Source organism: Dipodomys spectabilis, unplaced genomic scaffold, assembly GCF_019054845.1.
Source record: "Dipodomys spectabilis isolate Male_0828 unplaced genomic scaffold, ASM1905484v1 ptg000026l, whole genome shotgun sequence".
Taxonomy (NCBI): domain Eukaryota; kingdom Metazoa; phylum Chordata; class Mammalia; order Rodentia; family Heteromyidae; genus Dipodomys; species Dipodomys spectabilis.
Genome location: NW_024870703.1, coordinates 5680433 through 5701398, shown reverse-complemented (window position 1 = coordinate 5701398; position 20966 = coordinate 5680433). Strand labels below are relative to the sequence as shown.

Here is a 20966-nt window from a genome sequence, read left to right as displayed (position 1 = left end):
AGACTCTCGAGAGGCCTAACGGCGCCCCGGACCCTCGGCCTCCGCGCGGCTGCCCTCGCCCCAAGGGCATGGCGTGGGTGTCAGGACGTGGGCGCGGGGGCGCACTCCCGTGCTTGGCGCACTCTCGAAACCCCGCTCCTCAGAGCCGCGGGACTAGACCCCCAACTAGTAGCGCCTCCTCAGCACTGAAGTCCCACCCTATACCCGTCACCCCGCCGACCTCAACAACAACAACTCGCTGACCAGCTGAGGGAGGAGGCCGGGCCGAGGCGTCTCAAAGTGGCCAGCGCGGGGGCAAAGGGGCGTGGCGGGGGGCGTGCCAGGGGCGGGCAGCGGTTCCGACCGCGCCTTCCCATTGGCTCAGGCGCAGTGGGAAGCCCGGACGCGGGAGGAGGCGGGGCTTGTGGAGGGGCGGGGCCCTCCGGCGCGCTTCCCGCCCCCGTCCCCGCCCCCTGCGCCCGCGCCCCTCGCGCCCTCCCACTCGCGCCCTCCCCCGCATGGGCCACCAGAGTTTTTAAAGTGGGACGGTAGCTGCGGGTGCCGGACATTCGGGAGCGGTCAGCTGCACAGCTCCGGCGTCCGCCGCCGCGCTCCGCCCCAGCTCTCCTGAGGCGGCCGTACAATCCTCGGCAGTGTCCTGAGACTGTATGGTCCTCTCAGCAGCCGCTCGGCTCCGGACTCCTTCCAACCCGCGTCCTGGGAGCCGCTTCAGGGTTTGAAAACTCAAGGAAAGTGACTTTTGTTCCGGGGGAGGAAAACAACCACCACAAAGGAAGAAGAAAGGAAGAAACTCGGAGCCCCGCTCGCCGCCCGGGTCGCGGCGGACAGCCTCCTGCCGGTCCTGTCCCGGCCCCGCCTCCGCGCGCAGGTTCCTCCCCGCCACCTCTCCCGCCCCCGCCCCCGCGCCGGGCCGCAGCCGCCCGCCCCGCACACTTCCACCTGACGGTGCGGGGCATTTGGATCTGTGCGCGTTTAAGGACTTTCCATCCCCGGCGCGGGCCTCCGGGAGCGAAGGCAGCTTGCGCGCGGCCGGCCGCGGAGCCCAGGTGCTTGGCTGGGCGTCTCCGAGAGCCTCCGCGACAATGACAGCTGACAACGAGAAGAAAAGGTAAGGCGGCCGGCCAGGAAGCGGGCGCGAGAGGCCCTGGCCGCGCTGACCCGGCGGGCCCCGGGAGCCTTGGGAGAGGCGTGCGGGGTCGGGGGTGGGTGGGAGAGGAGGGGGTCTGGATGGAGGGGAGGATCGGACTGGAGGGTTTTGAAAGGAGAGAGCGCAAGCAGGTTGTTGGTTCACGTACGAGGAGTGGCACCCGGGAACCGTGGCCGGAAGGAGTCGCGAACCCGCGCGGCCAGGCCTGCGGAGATGGGGGCTCCCGAGTGCGCCGTTCCTGGGCACCCGGTTACCCACCGTCGCCGGCAGGTTGAAATGTTTCTGGAGTTGATGCCCTCGACTTTCTCAGCTCCCACAAGTCGGGGCAGCAGCCACGCCTCTTTTTCCCTTGCTCCGGACCCCCCAGGCCCTTTCAAATCCGCTTTGGTGCGGGCCCGCTGAGCCCCGAGCTGGCACCCGGGCGGAAGGAGCCAAAGGGGCCGGAGCGCGGCGGAGGGCACCCCCCCCCCCAGCTTCACGCAAGCGCTAGCTCTACAGCCCCCCTTCCCTCACCCCGCACTTTGACATCGCTGGAGAGTGGGTAGTGACCTGGATTGCCCTGTGGGGGCAGGTGTCGTCGTAGTGTGCGGGGAGGGCGTCCCCGGGTGCCTGACTCCTGAGAGGACAGAGAAGGGCAGCCACGATCTGCCTGCCCGCCCTCACGAGCCTTTGGGCACTGGGTGAGAGGCAACTCCGGCCAACCTTTATTGCCCTCCCGCTGCCCTCCCGCCCTCTCCGGGTCGGGCCGCGCGGCCCAGGTCTCTGGGAGCGCGTAGGGGAGCGCTCTGCTCTTGGGTCCGGTCTCGTTTCCGTCAAATGTGTCCTGGCTCACCATCGGACCCCCTCCACTCCTCCTTCTACCCGTTCTACTCCCGTGGCCTGGTGCTTTCCAGTCCGTGGCTCCGTGGCAGGAGTGGCCTGCTGGTGCCCAGAATGAAACGCGCGGCTTGGAACTGGTCTGCGCCCTTGGAGAACCCGGGGCTGGGTGGCTGTGAGGTGGTGAGCGTCCATGAAGCTTGGAAGGGACTGACTGGCTTTGCAAGGTTCCCGGACCCGAGCTGATTTGCTCTTGTTCGGACTGCCACTGCGGGACCCGAGCCAGAAACAGTGTATCCTCGGGTGGAAAGCGGCAGCTCCCACCTCCGAGCACCGATAAGGATTTGATAAACGGGAGCGAATCGCTGCCGTCCTGGCCCTGAGCCCTGGCCCTTCACTCCCAGATCGCTTGGGGGAGGGGATTGAGCCAGGCTCCCTGTCCTGGCAGTGGTTCAGCCTCAACTTCATTACATTGTTGCGTGGGATGCCTCCCCAGGCCTCAGGCTGGTAAGGGAGCCCTGGAGTCCACAGCCCATGCACCCCTAAATTCTAGGAGCAGCTCCGAGGCCCTGCGTCCTTTGTGCGCAGTGAAATAAGGAAAATACCAGTGCATTTTGTAAACAACAAAAAGCAAACAACAAAGTTATACACAGTTCCTCGGAGAGTACCCTGAGCTCTGGTGGGCTCCCGAGCGGCAGACAAATTTACTGTACATTTTACACCGGTGATGCCTGTGGGCGAATTTCGCAATGATGAAGGTGGGATCTGATGGTAATCTTGACAAATGTGTGAAGTGTCAGCTTCTCCTGTGAGCCTCGGTCCTGGGTCCTCTGCTATTATGTATGTTCATACTCTGAAGAAACTTGGGAGCAAGGAGAAAATGGTTTGAAACATTGGGCTAGTGTTTTTCCTTGGGAGAGGGGCTGGCAGAGAGATGGGGGAGGCAAGGGGGAACGGGAAGAAAGTTGCATACTAAGATTTCAAATTATTGGTAAAGATTGTTGGCTTTAACAGCTAAAGCCCTAGGAGGAGGCCGCTGGGTGTATTGCAGCACTCTACTGGCGGCTGAGCTTCTAGCCTCACACTCTGTGACCTGCCTGGGGTTTTGCACCGCAGAACGATAGGACAAACAGTGTGCCTCTTACTATCCAGGGGCCTATTAGAGGTTGAACAATTATTGTTAAAATAATCTGGTTTTAAAACTCACTTTTTTTTTAAGTGCCAGGGCCTTGAACTCAGTGCTAGGATGCTCTCCTTTAGCTTTTCCCTTTAAGGCTGGTATTCTACCACTTGAGCCACACCTCAACTTCTGTCTTTTTGCTGGTTATTTGGAGATAAAAGTCTTAAGAACTTTTTTTCTTCTGGCTGGCTTTGAACTACAGACCTGAGATCTCCACCTCTTGAGTAGCCAGGATTATAGGTATGAGCCACCAGTGCCCAGTTTCATTTACTTTTTTGCTTCAGGCACATTTTCTGGCTTCAGAGAGGCCAAGATGTAATTAAAATTTGTGAACAAATTCACTGAAAGTTTCTCTGGGTGTCTCACAAATTCCAAGGGGACTTTCTGCTAATTCTGACCATTTCTTCCCTAAAGCTTAAAGCTCACAAACACATTTCTGTTCATTCTAGCAGTAACCCCTCGAGAAGTAAGCCAGATTATTTTGTTCCAAAACATTAATATGTGCATGGTTATGTTAAGAAAAATCCTGGCTGTCTAGCATGACTTGGTAGACAAAAAAAAAAAAAGGAAGATCTTGAGTTTTGGTAGATGCCTCATTAACCCCTCAGGTTCCAATGCTAGGCAGAGCTAAGTATGGACATTCTTGAGCAGCATGGGGATTTACAAAGTAGTTAAGGTAAATGTGTGATTCTTGGATAATCGGGTATCAAAGTCCAATCCTAAAGGCCAACTTAGGTCTGAACACCTTTCAGGAATGTTTATATTACTTAGAGCAGGGGCAATGATGGAAGATTGAGGTGGAATTGGAGACACTTGTACTAGAAGTTTCCAAACTACCTTTCTCTTCTCACGCCAGCTGGACTTAGTCGTTCCTCTGTTGAAATTAATGAGAGGCCGTTTTTTTTTTTTCAATTCTGAAGGAAACATATTGCTAAACAATTGACACATATTTTTATAAATATTCCTTCAACATTTGACATCACTTTTAAAGGGGGTTGGTGCAAACTTGGTGTAATACATTACTAATTCTTACCACTTTCATGGAATTCAAAAGAACACTGTGGTTTCCAATTTGTTAACTGTTACTGATAGAGACTATCAGATTATGTTATAAGGGATCAAAGAAACAATCTAGTCAAATATTTTCTCTTTCTGGATAAGACCCAGAGAAGGTAAAACAATTTGTCTAATCACAAGGAAAATTAGTACTGATAAGAATCATGATCCTTGCTCATTACTTTCAATTAGTGTGTATGTTCATAAGACAACTCCCAGCACTTAAATATCTCTACAAAGTGAGGATGATTTTCAAATGATCAGTGCAACCCACCACCACCTTCATGCCTGGGAAACTTGTAGAAAGATTTGCTTTTCAAGATAATTATGGGAGACTCAGGCTGTAGCCAGAGTGGTACTGTTTTCTGTATGCCAAAGAAAGAGCCGGAGAGAGAAAAGAAACAGAGAAAAGAAGAGGGGGAAAAGGAAAGAACCATTGATGCTGGTTTCAGTATTTGTAAACTCTGGGAAGTAAAAACATGTTGTTTTAATGTCCTTTTATTTCAGATAGAAGAAATATCTATTTCTGTGTAGACTTTATTAAACCTAAAGTCAGGATTGCTTCTCCACAGAGATTGCTTCATAAAGTAGAAAACATTCCCATAGCTATTTGATTGCTTCTTGTATGGGGTGAGTTGGCATTTTCACAAGAAGTGAAAAATCACAAAACTAAACCAGTCTAATTTACTTAGAATGCAATCAATTTCTTTATCCCTGTGTCTATCTCTGAATTTGTAAGGTGATTCTAAACTTTCTAGGAATCTATTCTGTAAAATGCTTAGAAATAGAAGAAACCAATTAGATAATTTTTAGAATTCTAGGACTTTAGTCCAATGTGTTTGCAAATACTTGCTGTCATTAATTTTATCTTAAAATTTAGGCTTTTTCAGTTTTCAGGAATTCTTTTTTATTCAGTAGCTGTTTTTGTGTTTGTTTTAGTATTTTCTCAAGTTCTATCCTATACCAACTTGATTATTTTCTTATTCATTTTAGCCTATTTTTTTTAAACTTTGGCTTTTTGTACAGATTGACAGTATATAACAGGCCTGGCTTTTTACCAGTATTATACAGTTAGCAATGTCTGTTCTCAGGGCCTCCAAACCTTTATCCTTACTCCCACCCCTAGTCTCATGATCTCTATTCTCACAGTGTTTTTTACACTAAGATATAAATCAGTGTGTTGAATACCTACTTCCAATGTAGAAAAAAATGATGTGAAGGGAAGCCTAGAAAATAGGGGCTATGTTAACCTTGAAGTTGCTTAGTCTGGGGAAATCTATGAAGGGCACAAAAGAAAGCTCATGAAAATATAAGCTGGCAACTTTTCTGGAGGCATCAAATATTTTTATCTGTCTTTTCTGGAAAGATCAAATATTTTGAAGCTGAAGATAGGAAGCACTGAATTGTATTTAAGTATTTAATAACCACACACACACACACACACACACACACACACACACACTTAATAAATTAAGAGAATTAGGGGAGCGGGTTCATAAGGTCCCTAGAATTGCACAGGGTAGGACCAAAGACTAGTCTAAAGACCACTCCTAGAGAAGGAATACTGGAAAAGTTAGAGTTTGGGACTAATGAGGGTAAAGAAAACGTAGAGAGATCAAGGATATTCTCTATGGTGAACTTCAACACCATAGACAGAAAAGCTACCTAAATTGACTGGTGTACTTTCAACACTTGCTTTGAGTAAGGAGCAATCTGGGAGAAATTCTTGTAGACTCCATAAATTATAGGGGCTGAGGTAAATTTTGTGTTCCATTGAGGTTAACAATAGAGATAACCATGACTTCTTAAGGAAGGAGTAAGGGGCAAAAAAAAAGAAGAAGAAGAAGAAGAAAAGAAATAACCAAGCCTAGGGTTAGAGTTATGGCTCAGTTGGTAGAATGCTAGCCAATGAGCAAAAACATCAAGTACCAAGTCCCAGTCTGGGCCCTAAAAAAAAAAGAAAGAAAGAAAAAGGGCTGGGATGTAGTTCAGTGGCAAAGCAATGTCCTGGTTTTGATCCCAGTACCAAAAAGAAAAGACAAAAGAAAGAAGGACTTTTTACTTAGGCTTTGTAAAGGATTTCCATGCATGGTTGAAAATCTCTGAAATTGTGAGTGAAGTATTATGAGTATAAGTAATTTTTTTCTAAACAAAATCTGTTCAGCTCAGCCTTTCAGATCTGGAACAAGCAACTTGCTCTTAAATGCCTCATTTGGTAACTGTCTTAAACATTTCAAGATCTTTCTGTTGAAGTCTTGGACCAACCCAACATTTCACTCTCAGTGTCTCTCCCTGTCTGGAAGGATGAACAGGAGGTTGGTGTATGCAACTAGTGAAGATTTTGTGGTGCAACTTAACTTTACCAGTGCCCAGTTGACCTGCTTGCATGTGTGCCCTCAGTAATGGAAGCAAGAGAGCCAAGTGTTCTTCAGAGGGATAATTCTGGTGTGATTCATTTGGTTAATGCTTATTGGTTAATGTGCCCATGAAAACAAATATATACTCACATTTTCCATTATTCTCAAAAAGTTATTTGGAGGTCCTTCTATGCCCTAAAAAGGTATATATCCTTAGTAGAAATCATACATTCAAGAGAGCAAAACAAAACCTGATAGGCTGGGATGTAGCTCAGTGGCAAAGCGCTTGTCTATCAAGTACAACATGCTAGGTTCGATTCTCAGTCCCCCCAAAAAGACAAAACAAACACAAACCTGAACTCTTAGTCTTTTGTGCCAGCTCAATCCTTAGAACTTTATATGGATTAAGACTCTTAATCCTTATAACAACCATGTAATATAAGCCCTGTTATTATCCCCACTTCACTGATGGGAAAGCTGAAGTGTAGCAAGGTTTCTGCCCAAGGTCATAGGTAGCATGGCAAAGCTGAGACTCAATGTGGGCAAAGTATCTCCAAAAGTCCATAGTCTTACCTTCTGCCCCATGCCTCCTTGCCTTACTTAAGAGGCCTATAAAGCACTTAATATCATGTCTAAATGTGGTAAGTACTCTATAAATGATAACTGCTTTTGTTATTGTGTTTATAATTATTATAATGACTTTTCTCTTTAGTGATTCATCACTTGTATCAAATCTCACACACAGACAGAGATTAAAGAACTGAAGACTTGGAACTCCTAGCATTTCTTATTTTTTATAGATTTTCCTCAAGTTGGACAGGAGGTGGTTCTCTGCTGCCCCTAAAAGTTCAAAGCTTTTCACCACCCACCTTTTACTAGTGGCAAGACTTCAATAACTACTTAGCCTTCAGACTCCATTGTGAGAGAGGACCTGTTAGGAGCTCTTCCTCTGTGGCTTCTGAAGAATCATCTACAAATCAAGATGCACAGGACTTCCTCTAGCTCTTTTGATCTTTTGAAATTGCAAGCACAGGAAGGAAAGAAAGGATGGGGGGATAAAAAACAACTATGGTTGTTGTAATTATATTTTGCATATTTATAGAGCCTTTTCTCTGGTAAGCCTCAGGCTTTCACTACCATGTACTGTGGGCCTCTGAGCTGAGAACCAGGAGGGCTTTTGGAGATTTTCTTGTAAACCATAATTGCCTTGACACTTATCATAATGGAAAGAGAAGTCAGCCATTTTGTCAATTGCCAATCACCTTAAGTGTGGTGGAAGTCTGAGATTTTGTGCCACTGGCTAGCAACATCTGTAGTAGTCAAGTAGAGGTTGTATATAATTTGATGTAGTTGTCTATTCCTCCAACGGATCCAAAAGTATAAAGCTGAGAAAGATGTTGGTATTGGGGCCCTTTGAGATCCCTGGAGTCAGAGAGACAGGTATGGCAATGACCAGAATGTCATCTGATTCTAAGTGGCCCTTTTTTCTAATCTCTCAAGAAATTCTGGTTTGCTTGACTGCCTTAGGCTGTTTCCAGGGTCCACTGGTACATCAGCAAAACTCCTATTGTATGTTGTCACCTACCAGAAGCACCTTCACGTGTTCTCAGGAAGCACATTTTTCCCCCTTGACTTAGAAAGCTTCTTCAGTTTTAAAGTTCTGAGTAATTTCTATATCAGATAATGACTGCACGAAGCATATCTTTTTCTTACTTAGAAAAATATAGTTTAAAAAGTGGCTTGTCAGTGAGGAAAATGACTGGATTAAAAATACTTATTTGACGCATTCATATCTGGAATTTTCTTCTCTCTCTTTAACTTTTTATTTTGAAATCATTGTGAATTCACAAGAAGTTGAAAAAATTTGTAAGGAAATTTGTACCCTTCACTTATTTTCCTGAGTGGTAATAACTTACATAATTATTTAGAAAAAACCAGAAACTTGACATTAAAACAATTCACAAGATTGTTTAGTTTTCACCAGGATTACACAAACTTGTATGTGGGTGGATGGGTGTGTAGGTGTACAGGTGTGTGTACAAGTGTGAGATTACATGCACATGGGATGTGCAGAATTTTGTATTCCCTGAAATCAAGATACTGAGGCTCCATCTCCATGAGGGTTATTGTGGGGTCCTCTTTATAGACTTGTGCCTCCTCCTCTACCTGGCTACTACTATTAATCTGTTCTCCAACTCTGTATGTTTATTCTTTCAAGAATATCAACACCTGGTATTATCTAACTTCCACAAAGCCATGGAAATAGATTATTAGAAATCTCTTCTTATGTTCCCAGTTATTTATTGCTTCCCCTCTACCTTTTGATACCCCCCAATAAAAAAATTTATTAAATGAGAGTGATAAGTTCTGCACTCATTGCAGATTAGTGATTTTATCTGGCTAGGCTGTACAATCAAACATGTGGGTGCAGAAATGGATCCATTAATGCTGTCCTCATGACTATGATGTTGGAGGTTAACCCTACTTCTATATTGGCCACCACAAAACTAGTATTCTTAGAGGCTAATCAGCCCTGAAAGAGTGTTAGTTTCTTCTTTTTAGTCTCCTGATATCAGTCTATATTACTGAAAATCAGTAGTTTGCTATGAATAAAAGGGTTTACTCTGAGAAAGTTGAGAATGTTTTATAAGTCCTCTAAAAATATTATGCTTATTTTTTGTAAGAATAATTTACACCACTGTGCCATGTGTCTAACCAGATGATGTTTTCTCCATATTTCTTGGTATTGTGTTACTATCAACAAATATACATGATAAAAAATTTCTTATATAAAGTTTACCCTGTAGTTTGGGGATAGGGAAAAAAAGGCAACACATAATTTCATCATGCATTTTGGAAAATGGAATTGTTAGAAGAAGCCAACTATATGAAGCAGAACCTAGAAGGGGACTCAGGTACCAGGATGAGGCTTTGCCCCTGTGTGTACCACCTTAAGCCCCTATTATGAGCTAATGGGCCAGAAGCTCAAAGGAGTGACTCAAACAGCAGTGCTAACTCTTCTCATTACTAATGAGTAATTACAGCAAATATTTACAGGCCTCCTTCCTACCTTTACTACTTCCTGTTGCTGAAGCACTTTGGAGTATTGAGAAAGATTGTTCTGGAAAAATACGTCATACACAGTTGCAGGAAAGAGTGCCTTTAAGCACACAGAAAAAAAAAAATCTTGGCTTTGTTTATGCATTCCATGTGGAAACAACAGAAAATTATGCTGTGAGAAGCTGCTTGTTTCAAAATAATTTTTTTAAATTTGAAATGGGATAAATGATGTTTTTAGAAGTCTAGAAATAATAAGACTGTGCAAATTTGTACATTAAATTTGAGTGTTGAAGTATGGAATACACTTTTAGGAACCTGTGACCTCTGTAATATTTTGTGAACACATGACCTCTACAATGTTTTCTGAACAATCATGTTTAATAGACTAAGTCAGAATATATAAAAGCTGCCATCTAGGGGGAGTCAGGGAGCTAGAAGACTATGGTTCACTTTAAAGATTCCAGAATAAATCCTGAAAATGCTCATTTCAGTCTGGTGAAATTGCTTGCTCAGTAAGTTTCTATAAACCGCTGCACCCTTGCATTTCTCTCTAAGAGTTCTCAGATGCTATTTTAGAATGGTAGCATTCACTCCAGCACTGGCTGAGGTCGATGGAGCTAATTTTGGTGCCCAGGGTAAAGAGAGAGAGAAGGCATGTGCAAAGCCAAAAGGGCTTTCTTGGTCCTGGGTTTGGAGCACTGTGGTGTTACCAGACAAACCACATTTCACCTTTAGAACCTTTATTTGTGTGCTTGCACAACAACTGTTTACCTAGATATTAAGATAAGGAAAGTATGAAGGTCACATTTCGCTGGTGACAAGGGAGCTTCTATAAATGTTACCAGATTATCTTTCAGCTCTGGTCTTTCTTTTATTCTATACTCTGGACTTATGGGGAATTAATGGTGGGTGGAGCATAAGAGCCAAGGCCTTTCTCTGCATCTCTTTTTGACTTTTTTTTTTTTTTTTTTGTCATCACTACACTTAGCTTTCTTGATGCCTTCGTGTCTGGGCTCATCTGATGTGCCCCTCCCATTGGTGGAGTACTTTGTGATGGTCACGAAATCAGGGAAATTCTGGTTTACTCTCTGGTCCCTACTCTGAAATCTTCTGGTAGCCCTGAAAATCATGATTCCATGGAAATTTCTTCCCTTGGAAATACTCTGGCAGCCAACACAGATTACTCAGCCTCTTAGAAGAGGTTTTCATGATGCAGGTACTGCCTGCTTTAATCTGCTTTCTGTTCTGTTCAGGGATATTGAAAATCTTCATTGTGGGGGGAAAAAAGGAGTTCTTTTGTGGACTTGAGTGTTTCATCTCTGAAGGAACTCCAAAGATTAGGTGTTCAGAGCCTGAATAGAGACATTAGGCCTTGACCTAATTTTCTTCCCCAAGGGCAGCCTACATAGCAGTGACAGCCTCACTAGCAAAATAAAGCCCACCCAGCTCTCTTACCTGTTCACTACCATCGAACTTAACCTCTTGAGTTCCAGAGTCACAACTCTCCTCTCTCTATCCCAAAGTCAGTGTCACATACTCATCCCTGTTCCCTCACACTAATCCATACCTAGATGCTTTACCTCTCTTCTTACCTAAATACCTTACACTGTCCTGGTATTGGCTTAAGCTCTCCAACTTCCACAGAATCCCACAGAGATTTCCACACTAGCACTTGCTACTCCGTTCATTACCAGCTCTTGATCATGTTTGCCAAATAATCTGATTATATTTCCTTGTTATCTAATGACATTTTATTTGCACTTGACTTTCAAAGAATATCAAAGAATGTCTAATTGTTTTCTTTTTCATCCTTCTCCTTTTTCTTCCTTTCTCCTCTTTTCTCTTCCTCTCACCCTCCCTTTTCCCATCAGCATCTCATCCTGTAGCCTAGGGTTGTTTCAAACTTGTTCTCCTGCCTCTGCCTCCTAGGGAATGTCTAATTTTCTAATGTGTTCTTATAATGCCATGGATTGTTTTGCTCTGATATAATGCTATGCTTAAAAAAAAAAGTCATGGGATTGCTTTGTTGATTGAGTAACTTGGAAAGCCTGCAAACCCATCACTCTTTTCTCTAAAAAGAAAAAAAAAAACTAGGGAGATCACAGGTCAACAGGATTCCATATCAAAGGCGAGGATCAGGCTACTGTGTCACTGCTTCACACCAAGAATGTATCACTTAAGGCAAGTATCATACTAAGGCAAGTGTCAGCTAAATGACAAAATATTCCAGCTTAATCTCAAAGTTAAAAAGTTGCCAGGTAGGTAAGGAGTTACCTACGTTCAGAGAGCAGCTTCCCTGGGAAGTTTTACATGATTCACTATACATTGTTTAACCCTGAATGTATTTGGTCTTCAGACTACATTACTTATATGCCTTTATACTTGTTTTTGAGCAGATACATGATCTATCCTTGATCATCAATGAGGCGGTAAGTCCTTGAGGAACTGGGACTTAGCTGTCATTGTCTGTGCTTTCTTCCCATGGCCCCCAGAACAGAAGTCCATCTATATTTAGGCACTTGTTAGTTGTTTGTAGACTAATGCTGTTAGGAACTTTGGGAGCTTAGAGCTTAGTACAGGCAGAAACCTTGGCTCAGACTAATTTAACCTATCCTCATAGGATACTCAACCATGTATGTGGTGAGTGAGGCTAATGGGGATTCTGGCCTCATCACTGAGAATAAATGGTTGGTTGTAGGTCATCCACCAACTCAAGAGAGATCATAAGGTAGCATTATATAGGCTGTACACTCTGGGTATCCTAGAATGATTTGCCTCCCAGGGGTTTTGAAACTTTATTCTGCCAGTGGCCATTCAGGTATTGATAACATCATTCATGGGCCATACAAAAAATTTTAATACAGTCAAGATGGGCCATGGAGAGTGGACAAAAGCCAATGAGAATCATGGATATCCTATCATGTGCCAAATGATTTCATGGGCTATCTATGGCCTTTGGGCTGAATGTTTCTCACCCCTGTTTTAAAGCAATGTAAGATGGTTTATGTTTATGGGTGTCCTTCCTGCATTTTTAAAGATGTTGTCATCTTGTTAGGAAGTATGTAGTTAGATATGTATTAAGTCAACAGCAGAATACTGGTAGGAATTGTGACTAGTTTGAAAAGAAGATGATTGGCATAGATTAGAGGGGGGATTAACAGAAGCATTAAGATCTAAGTTTAGCTGGAGTTTGAATAGGCATATGGCTATGGGACATTTCTATGGAGGTGAATGGGATGAGTGGAATGGTGAGGGAGGAGGACTCAAGTATACAGGCCAAGGATGGTAAGCAGTTTTCATAGCTGACTCTGGTACATTGTTAAACACATGGGAGAGAAGGACCAGGTCTGGGCTGGTCTTAAGAGGTATAGGGACAGGCCTCTCTAAGTCATGTGTGATGGAATATGTGGGCTACCTTGGTGCCACAGGAGCAAGGCCTGCCTCTTTTAAGGCACAAAGAGCTACTCAGGGCATTTGCATTATCCTTTTAACCACAAGCTTGGTTTCAGTGTGAGGACCCAGGAGTGGTTGAAGTAAGCCATAATTGTCCTTCATAATACTCACCTCAAAGGCACATTCATAGCCCTTAGGAAGCCAAGAGAAAGTACCCAAGTTACTATGTTATATATTTCTTTTTGGCCTTTATCACCCCCACAGGATCATGAACACATCATATATGAACCTCTTAGGGTACAGTGTGGAAATTTTGAGGAACAGCTTGCTATACCACAAAATGTCAATGACCCTTCTCCCCATGTTCTTGTTCTGACAATAAAGCTTTTGTCTGATTGGTGTCTTGATTCTATCCCTTCTTACACTTTCTCATAATAGAAAGATAGGATATCCCATCAACACCCACCATGTGGAGGGAGTTGACCATTTTGACGTAAGATCATTCCTTTTGTCATTCTCTGCCAATAACTGTTCGTCACACGCCCTGTTCAGAATGTTGTGACCAATCTGTCCCCTGACCTTCTGTTTTCCTATTACATAGCCACATGATTCCCTAAATCCTAGCTCCAGTGTTCTGGGGCTGATGCTGCCAGAAGAGTAAAAAATGGAATCATCTTTCAGGTGTCACCTGAGTAGGGCAGCTAGGGCTCTCTCCTCCCCTCCTCCTTTTCCCCCCATTGCCCCACAGATGTAACCTTTCCCCTGGAAGAATTTAGAAGCACTTAAGGTCATAGCTGAACACTTGTAGGCCAGGAGTTGGCTAGAGATCGCAAATCACTGGACAAGATCCCACTCTAGGGACAGTAGAGGCCAGCATGTCTCATCCAAGTCTCATTATTAGCTTTCCCTGTCCAATGGTACTGCAAAGGAGGCTCTTGCTCCTGAAAGCTCTTGGCTTGGAATTTAACCTCAGGATGACAACTACATGTCTCAACTCATAATTCTTTTCTATCCTCACTCCCCGCCCCCAACACACAAACCAGTGATCAGCAAAATGGTTGTAGAATTAGGAAACTACTGCCTAGCCCAGGCAGGAATGATTGGATCACAGGTTTGCTGAGAAGTCATGTAAATGTCTACTTTTGTAACCATTGTGACTGATCCCAGAGAGGGGTCTTCTATAGCCTAAGAGGAAAGGAACCTTCCTCTTCCAAGGTTGTCAAGCCAAAAAGGGACTATAGGTACTAGAGAGCTGTAGCGAGCCGGGCAGACCCAGAGAGAGGTGTTAGGCTGGGCACATTCCCTAGGAAGCTGCCTCAGGAAGGTATAAGCCCCCCCCCCCCCACACACACACACAGACAATGGTGTTTGTTCAAATTTTTACCATGGCTGGAAATGTGAGTCTAGCATGTAACTTGTATAGTTCCTGGAAGGAATGAGGAAGGAAAGAGGATAATGTCTTTACTAAGTTCATTGGTGGCTAGATACCTGTGAAACGTATGAATGGATTTACATCTTTCCCTTTGTGTTAATTTCCTGTTCTTTTTAAACTAAGAAATCCTTTGGAGTAATTCTGCCTTTCCTCTGTTACACTCCTCGAAAGAAGGTTCTGCCCCATCTTGGTCAGCAAGATGCTGGGATCTGGACATACCTGAAGGTGGTGTGACACTGGTGTTCACCAGTCAGCTCAAGGCCATGGGAAATCCCAGGGACCAGAAGACCCAGGCAGGAAGGAGTCTGAGTGTCTGAACATGGATTCTTTTGTCTTGAACCCTCTCTTGAGCATATTTGAAAAAAATTTTCCATCTAGATCAGCAGATGCCTTATGGTATTGGGCCACCTGTATCTCCTAATATGGGCACAAATATTATAAGGACAGTGATGACAACTTAATTCTCCTAGAGTTAGATCTTCAAGGCCAGTGTTTATTTTGGAGAGTGACAAGCTTTCACCCACTTGAATTCTTTTGCCTCCAAAAGGGTTCTGTGTTTCTTAGCCTTTGTCTTGCCAAGCAGATTATAGATGCTCTCAGAGACCATCTTTTGTTTCCTCTTAGGGACCATCTTTTGTTTCTGTATCTCTGGTAAAGCCCGCTCGCCTATGAAGTTCAGAGAGGCTCTCAAAAGACTTCTAGATCTTTCTCTGATAGGTGTGATCTGGGGTAGATTTCACTTCTTTGTATGTTCCCCATTCCTAAATGAGAATTAGACATGCTTGCTGATTTCTCAAAATCCAGCTAGAATTTCAATAAAACTATATATATATATATATATATATATATATTATGTATATATACACATATATGTATATGTATAATTCGGTAAGCATATCAATAGAAAGAACTTTGAAATGAATAAAGTGCAAAACTTCAAGACATTATTATTAACAAACAGCAATATAATCATTAGGCACATTATTGCCTCTTGAAGTGATTTGACTGCAGTTGGAAAGGACTCTTGGGAGATCTAAAGGAGACTCTGGGCTCCCAGGCCTGTAAATGTCCCTCTAGCTGACCTTTCCAGTGTCCTGGGCTCTGAAAAATCATGGACTCCTAGCAATCATGATTTTAGAGTCTGAGCGATATTCTTGCCCATATCCTAGAAGTGAAGAAATATAACACTAAGGCACTGAGGAAACTCCCAGCACTCTGACACATCTCAGAAACACTTTGATTTGTGTGGTTATTCTCCCTCACCTGGGAAGAGGGAGGGAGAGCGAGTCAACTGTGAACTATCAAGAATGATGATTCTTTCAGCATAGCACACCTAACCTCTAGCTCTCCTGGGCTGTCAGTACCGTAAATGCTCAGGCCCTACTTGTTACTTTGCACCTTATGAGAATGTAGGCTTGCAAAAGACAGCCTTGAAACAGAGGTAAATATGAATGGACCCCTGGGAGACATCTTGTCCTCTTGGGTTACTAGAAGTGAGAATGAGGCTTTGGGTGCATAAGCCTGGCAGATCACTTAGTGTTGACCTCAGACCTATACTGTGTATATCTAGGCTTCCTTCAGCCACACCCAGGAGGCTGGCCAGTTGACTTTGGCCTTAGGTCTCAGCTTAAATATCACCTCCTAAAGGGAGCATTTCCTGGCCTCCCTTAGTTAAAGACCATCCCTGTTCTTTTACTTCTTAAAACAACACTTCCCGCAAGTGGTCATTTACATGTTCACTTATCCCCTCCCCAAGTTCTAAGCCCAGTGAAGACAGGAACCATGCATGCCTTGCCCACCACCTTACCCTTAGTGTTTAGGGTAGTGCCTACATGATCAGCTGCTTCTTAAATATTCTTTCAGTGAAATAGTTATCTAGTTGCTAGACTTTTGCTCCCAACATTATCATTTCTTAGATTTATTCAGTGCTTAATTTTTTTTCTAAAGCTCCTCTGTTTGTTTTGAAACAGAGGCCTGAAACTCACTACATAAATTCATGTATGTTCAGGCTAGCCTTGGACACTGGAATATTCTCTTGCCTCTACCTTCCCAGTGTTTAGATAACTGACATGTACCACTCTTCCCAGCTCTTTCCAAAGTTCTTTATGTAGAATAAAGTAGTTGTCATTTTCATCATATACATAGAACAATTGAGGCATGAAAAAGTGATCACCAAGCCAGGGACTGGCAGTGCCTATGTGAAGAAACTCTTAGCCCCAGCATTTCAGCACAGATCCATGCTGTCTCTCTTGGTACCTTGTTTTTCTGTTGTGGTGATGTTATTGTTTGTCTTATTTGGCAGTGTTTACACTGGAGGAGTAGGGGCCATTGTGTGTTGGTGGTGGCGTCTGGAAATGCATAACAGAGTCCCAGGGGAATGCCACTGTTCTTACCACAATTAGTAATTGTCAGGCCAGGAGCAGCAATGGGTGGGTGCTGACCCTCTGCAGCAGGTTCTGTTTATTCAAACACCACTTCCTGCTTTTCCACAGAAGCAAATGAAAGTAAAGGGTTAAGACCACAGCCCTATTTCTTTCTTGCCTTGGCTATACCTCCTCTCTCAAAATAAGGTCCTTTCTTCTTGGGAAGATGTGTTGCATGTTCAGTGAATTCCTGTGGCCTGGTGAATGGGAAAAGCAAGCATTCATCAGCCAGATGACAATTATAGGCCTTAATTTCTTCATCTTCAAAAGAAACTAATAGGTGGCAATAGGCTCAAAGATCCCCTTCACAGTTCTAGGAAGTATATTTTCACTAGGAAGTATATTTTCAATGGGCCTGGCCCTGACTTCTGCCTCCATGTTCCCCCTCAGGGAAGGAAGGTAGGAAGTTAAAGGGGATTGGTTGGGGTTTGAGGAAGCTGATCTACTTCCCTGTAACTCCCACCCTCTATTACGCTGGAAGTTTTCTGAAGTACAATAGAAGTGGGAAACTGGAAAAGGGACATCTGTGTTACCAAGAGGGGGAGGGGGGCAGTCTCTATCTTCTTATCCAGGATTCTGAGGTAAGGGAGAACATGTGGACTGGGAGACTGAAGTACAGTTCTGACCATCATGTTGTCCTGCAGAGCCTCAGTTTCCACATCTGTCAAATAGCTGCTATAATGTCTGCCACAACAATTGAATTAGAATTCAAAAATGACTACAAGATAGGGTTATTACTATTATGATTCATATATACATGGACCTGTGGTGCTCGGGGCTGGTGGTGACATGTGATGACTGATACATGAAACCTGAAAAGTACTGTGTTCTTCGACCTGAGGCAGGGAGAAGAGAACTAGGCAAGAAAGCCAGTGGCATAAAGAGAAACAGGCTTGAAATTGCTGAATGAAATCATATTGTACTGGAAGGGTTGTGCTGTGGGACAGAGGTGAGTCACAGTGCAAAAGTGTTGGGGAGTCACCTTGAACTTGAGCCAAAGAAGTAGAAATATTGGGACTTGGGTTTATCTGCCTTATATCAGGTACATCAAGTTCTGGATGGCCACCCACTGGCCAGAGACATGAAGTGGACGGCTCTCCTTTGCTGCCCTGGCTTTCTGTTGGCTTCAGCCCCACTGAGCAAAGTCCGCTTGTTCGCTGGAGTTCACACAGACTCCTTGCCAGGCCTGCCCAGAATCCTGTCTCCTCTGACTTCCTGTGCTCTTGCATAATATTTCCTTGCCTCTTGAATGGCTGGCCCCAGCACAGGGGCAGCTCACTGACGTTGCTGGATGGAGAGCAGGATGTGGAGGGAGGATGGGATGTTCCAATGTCACCCACAGGTGCTCTGGGCCCTGGGGATTGAGGACAGCTGGGGATGGATCCCTCAAATTGTTCCGAGGAAGATTTTTACAAAGAAGGGATTTAGGAAGACCTAAATCCTGTGTATATTCACTCAACTCTGTAAATCATCTCTCCTGGAAAATTATTTTTAAAGTAGCTAAATTTTTTCTTCTGTTTTTAAAAAAATATACACATTCCCTATTTTAAAAAAGCATGAAGATAATAAGAAGCACCAAACTTCTACCATCCCAAGATAACCACTGTTAGCATGTGGATGACTATACTTTATTCTATTTGATGAACTTTTTTCATATTGAGTATGATCATGCTATATGCACAAGACAGTGTACTTTCTATGTAGCACTGTATCAGATCTCTATTATTATCATAGATTTAATAAAATAGCTGTGTTAAGTCCCACTTATACATGTAAACTGCCATTCACTGACATGTCTGGGCTCCTAAAACGAGCAATAGCCAGCGTAAAGATTATTTTCAAACTTGGAAAGCAGCATCTTTCCTATATTTCAGTCCAATTTGTTAGCTCAGGTATCCCAGAAATAACTACACAATAAAAGGTTAGATGCCCATATAGACCTTTTACTAAGCTTAGGATAATTCACATGATTACATAGGAGTAGGCTACAATGATGACAGCTCCTAGGGCTGGGCCGGGTCTCACTTTGGGTAAAATGATATCCTAGTATAGCCCATGTGTATACTTTGAGCAAGGAGAGCCACTAGCTGGTAGAACAAGTTTTTCTGTGGTGGATTTACTATGCCTAAGATGTCAAAGAAGCTCCATTTAAACTTTTAGTTGGTTAGTATCCTGAAATTTTGTGACACATCCATATCTTTAAAGAAGTGTCATTTGTTTAACATAGTAGTGTTTTCATGACAACATCAGAGCATCTATATTCAGAATCATTCACGTTTGCTTAATGCTAGAATATGGAAAAGATGGTATCTATATAGTGTTTCTGTCTCATCCCAGAAAGTTGTGTACTTTTTAGGGCTTTGATTAGATTTTGTTCTTCCACTGCTGAAAGAGTAGTAGATTTACAGTACATTTCAATGTAACGATGATTGCTGGTCATTTTTGGACCCAGGTGACTATAGCATTTACCCGTTTTCTTCCGTTCAATTCACTGGTTTAAGTAGTTCCTTGATTTTGTTTTGCCCACAATTTTAGTAAGAGGCCAGGGATAATGTTTGCAGTTGGTGATCATGAGATTTCATAAGGTTTACTTTGAGTTATGACAAATTGTTTTGTTAAGCCATTTGTTTCAGAGTTTGTTGCCTAAAACAAAAAGGACAATACTGCTAGTCGTTTATTTATTTCTATTATCTCTAAGTAGTTGTATAAAGGGGTTTCAATTCAACATGCTTATGAGTACAATGCATCTTTTGTCAATGTCACCCCCTGGATCATTCTCCCCTCCTCTCCTAACCCTACCCTTCTCCTCAATTTTCCTAGTTTCACTTTCTCATATATACTTTGAATATATATATATATATATATATATATATATTGGTCCGGTCGTGGGACCTGAGCTCTGGGCCTGGGCGCTGTCCCTCAGCTCTTCAGCTCAAGGCTAGCACTCTACCACTTGAGCCACAGCACCACTTCCGGCTTTTTTCTTCTTGTTTATGTGGTGCTGAGGAATCGAACCCAGGGCCTCATGCATCCAAGGCAAGCGCTCTACCACTGAGCCACCTTCCCAGCCCTATACTTTGAATATTATGACTGCATTCTCCTATCCTTCAAACCACTCAGTTTAAATACATTCATTTTAATGCTCTCAGGAATCTTTTTTAAACAAAAATTTCAAAAAAAAAAGATTGGCAGTAATAAACTACAATGATTTTAGTTCATTTAGTTTATAGTTTTCTTCTAGGCAACTGCTCAGTAGATCATAAGAATATGCATAACTATCATCTGTCCTTCAACTTACTCACCCTGAACTCCTTTTTTCTAGAATTATTGGCCAGAGTGTTCTTATATCAAATTCCTTGAGTCTATTTTCTTGAGGGATGACATAGAAGTAAGAGTTAGAGAAAATAAGAATCTTTGCTTTTCAGAGCTTTTTTTGTTTTTGTTTTTTGTTTCTTGTCGGTCCTAGGGCTTTAACTCAGGATTTGGGCTCTGACCCTGAGCCTCTCTGTGCTTGAGGTAGCATTCTACCACTTGAGTCACAGCGCCACTTCTGGCCTTTTCTGAGTAGTTTATTGGAGATAAGAGTCTCACAGACTTTCCTGCCTCTGCTGGCTTTGAACCACAATCTTCAGATCTCAGCCACCTGGGTAGCTAGGATTATAAGCATGAGCTACTAGCGCATGGCTGATTTTCAGTTTTTGATGTGTAGACATTCAGCAAGTTAATTTGGTAATTGTTCTTTTTACTTGACAATTACTTGATTTTGTTGGGGTCTTAACCACGTGTGCATGTTTCAGAACTAAGAAGGAACCACAACAACTGAATTGGTCCTGAAAATTATGAAACAGGACTTTGTTAAAATTGATAGGTCTGTACAATGAGCATGCAGCAGCTGTTGGCATAGCAACTCCTACGTGGAAAAGTGCACGGTGCTTGCAGATGACTTTTGCAGTCCTCAGTGTTAATTTGATAAATGGCTTTTTAAAAAGTAGTTTGTGGGCTAATGGAAAGGTCGAAGCAAACCTTCATTAATGGAAGGGAGGATGGGGATTTTGAGGTCACTGGGAGAACATGCTGGAGAGCCAGAGTTAACTCCATTTTC

The 20966-nt window shown here is 43.5% G+C and overlaps 1 protein-coding gene across 2 annotated transcripts in view; it reads left to right on the top strand.

Annotated features, from left to right (window-relative positions):
- Positions 1-530: 530 nt before the first annotated feature.
- Epas1 (endothelial PAS domain protein 1) overlaps positions 531-20966 on the top strand; it is a 90552-nt gene continuing 70116 nt past the window's right edge. For both annotated transcript variants that reach the window (XM_042675560.1, XM_042675559.1), the window contains exon 1: positions 531-1108. In XM_042675560.1, coding sequence (XP_042531494.1) covers positions 1083-1108 — 26 coding nt within the window. In that variant the 5' untranslated portion in view covers positions 531-1082. The remainder of the gene's footprint in view (positions 1109-20966) is intronic.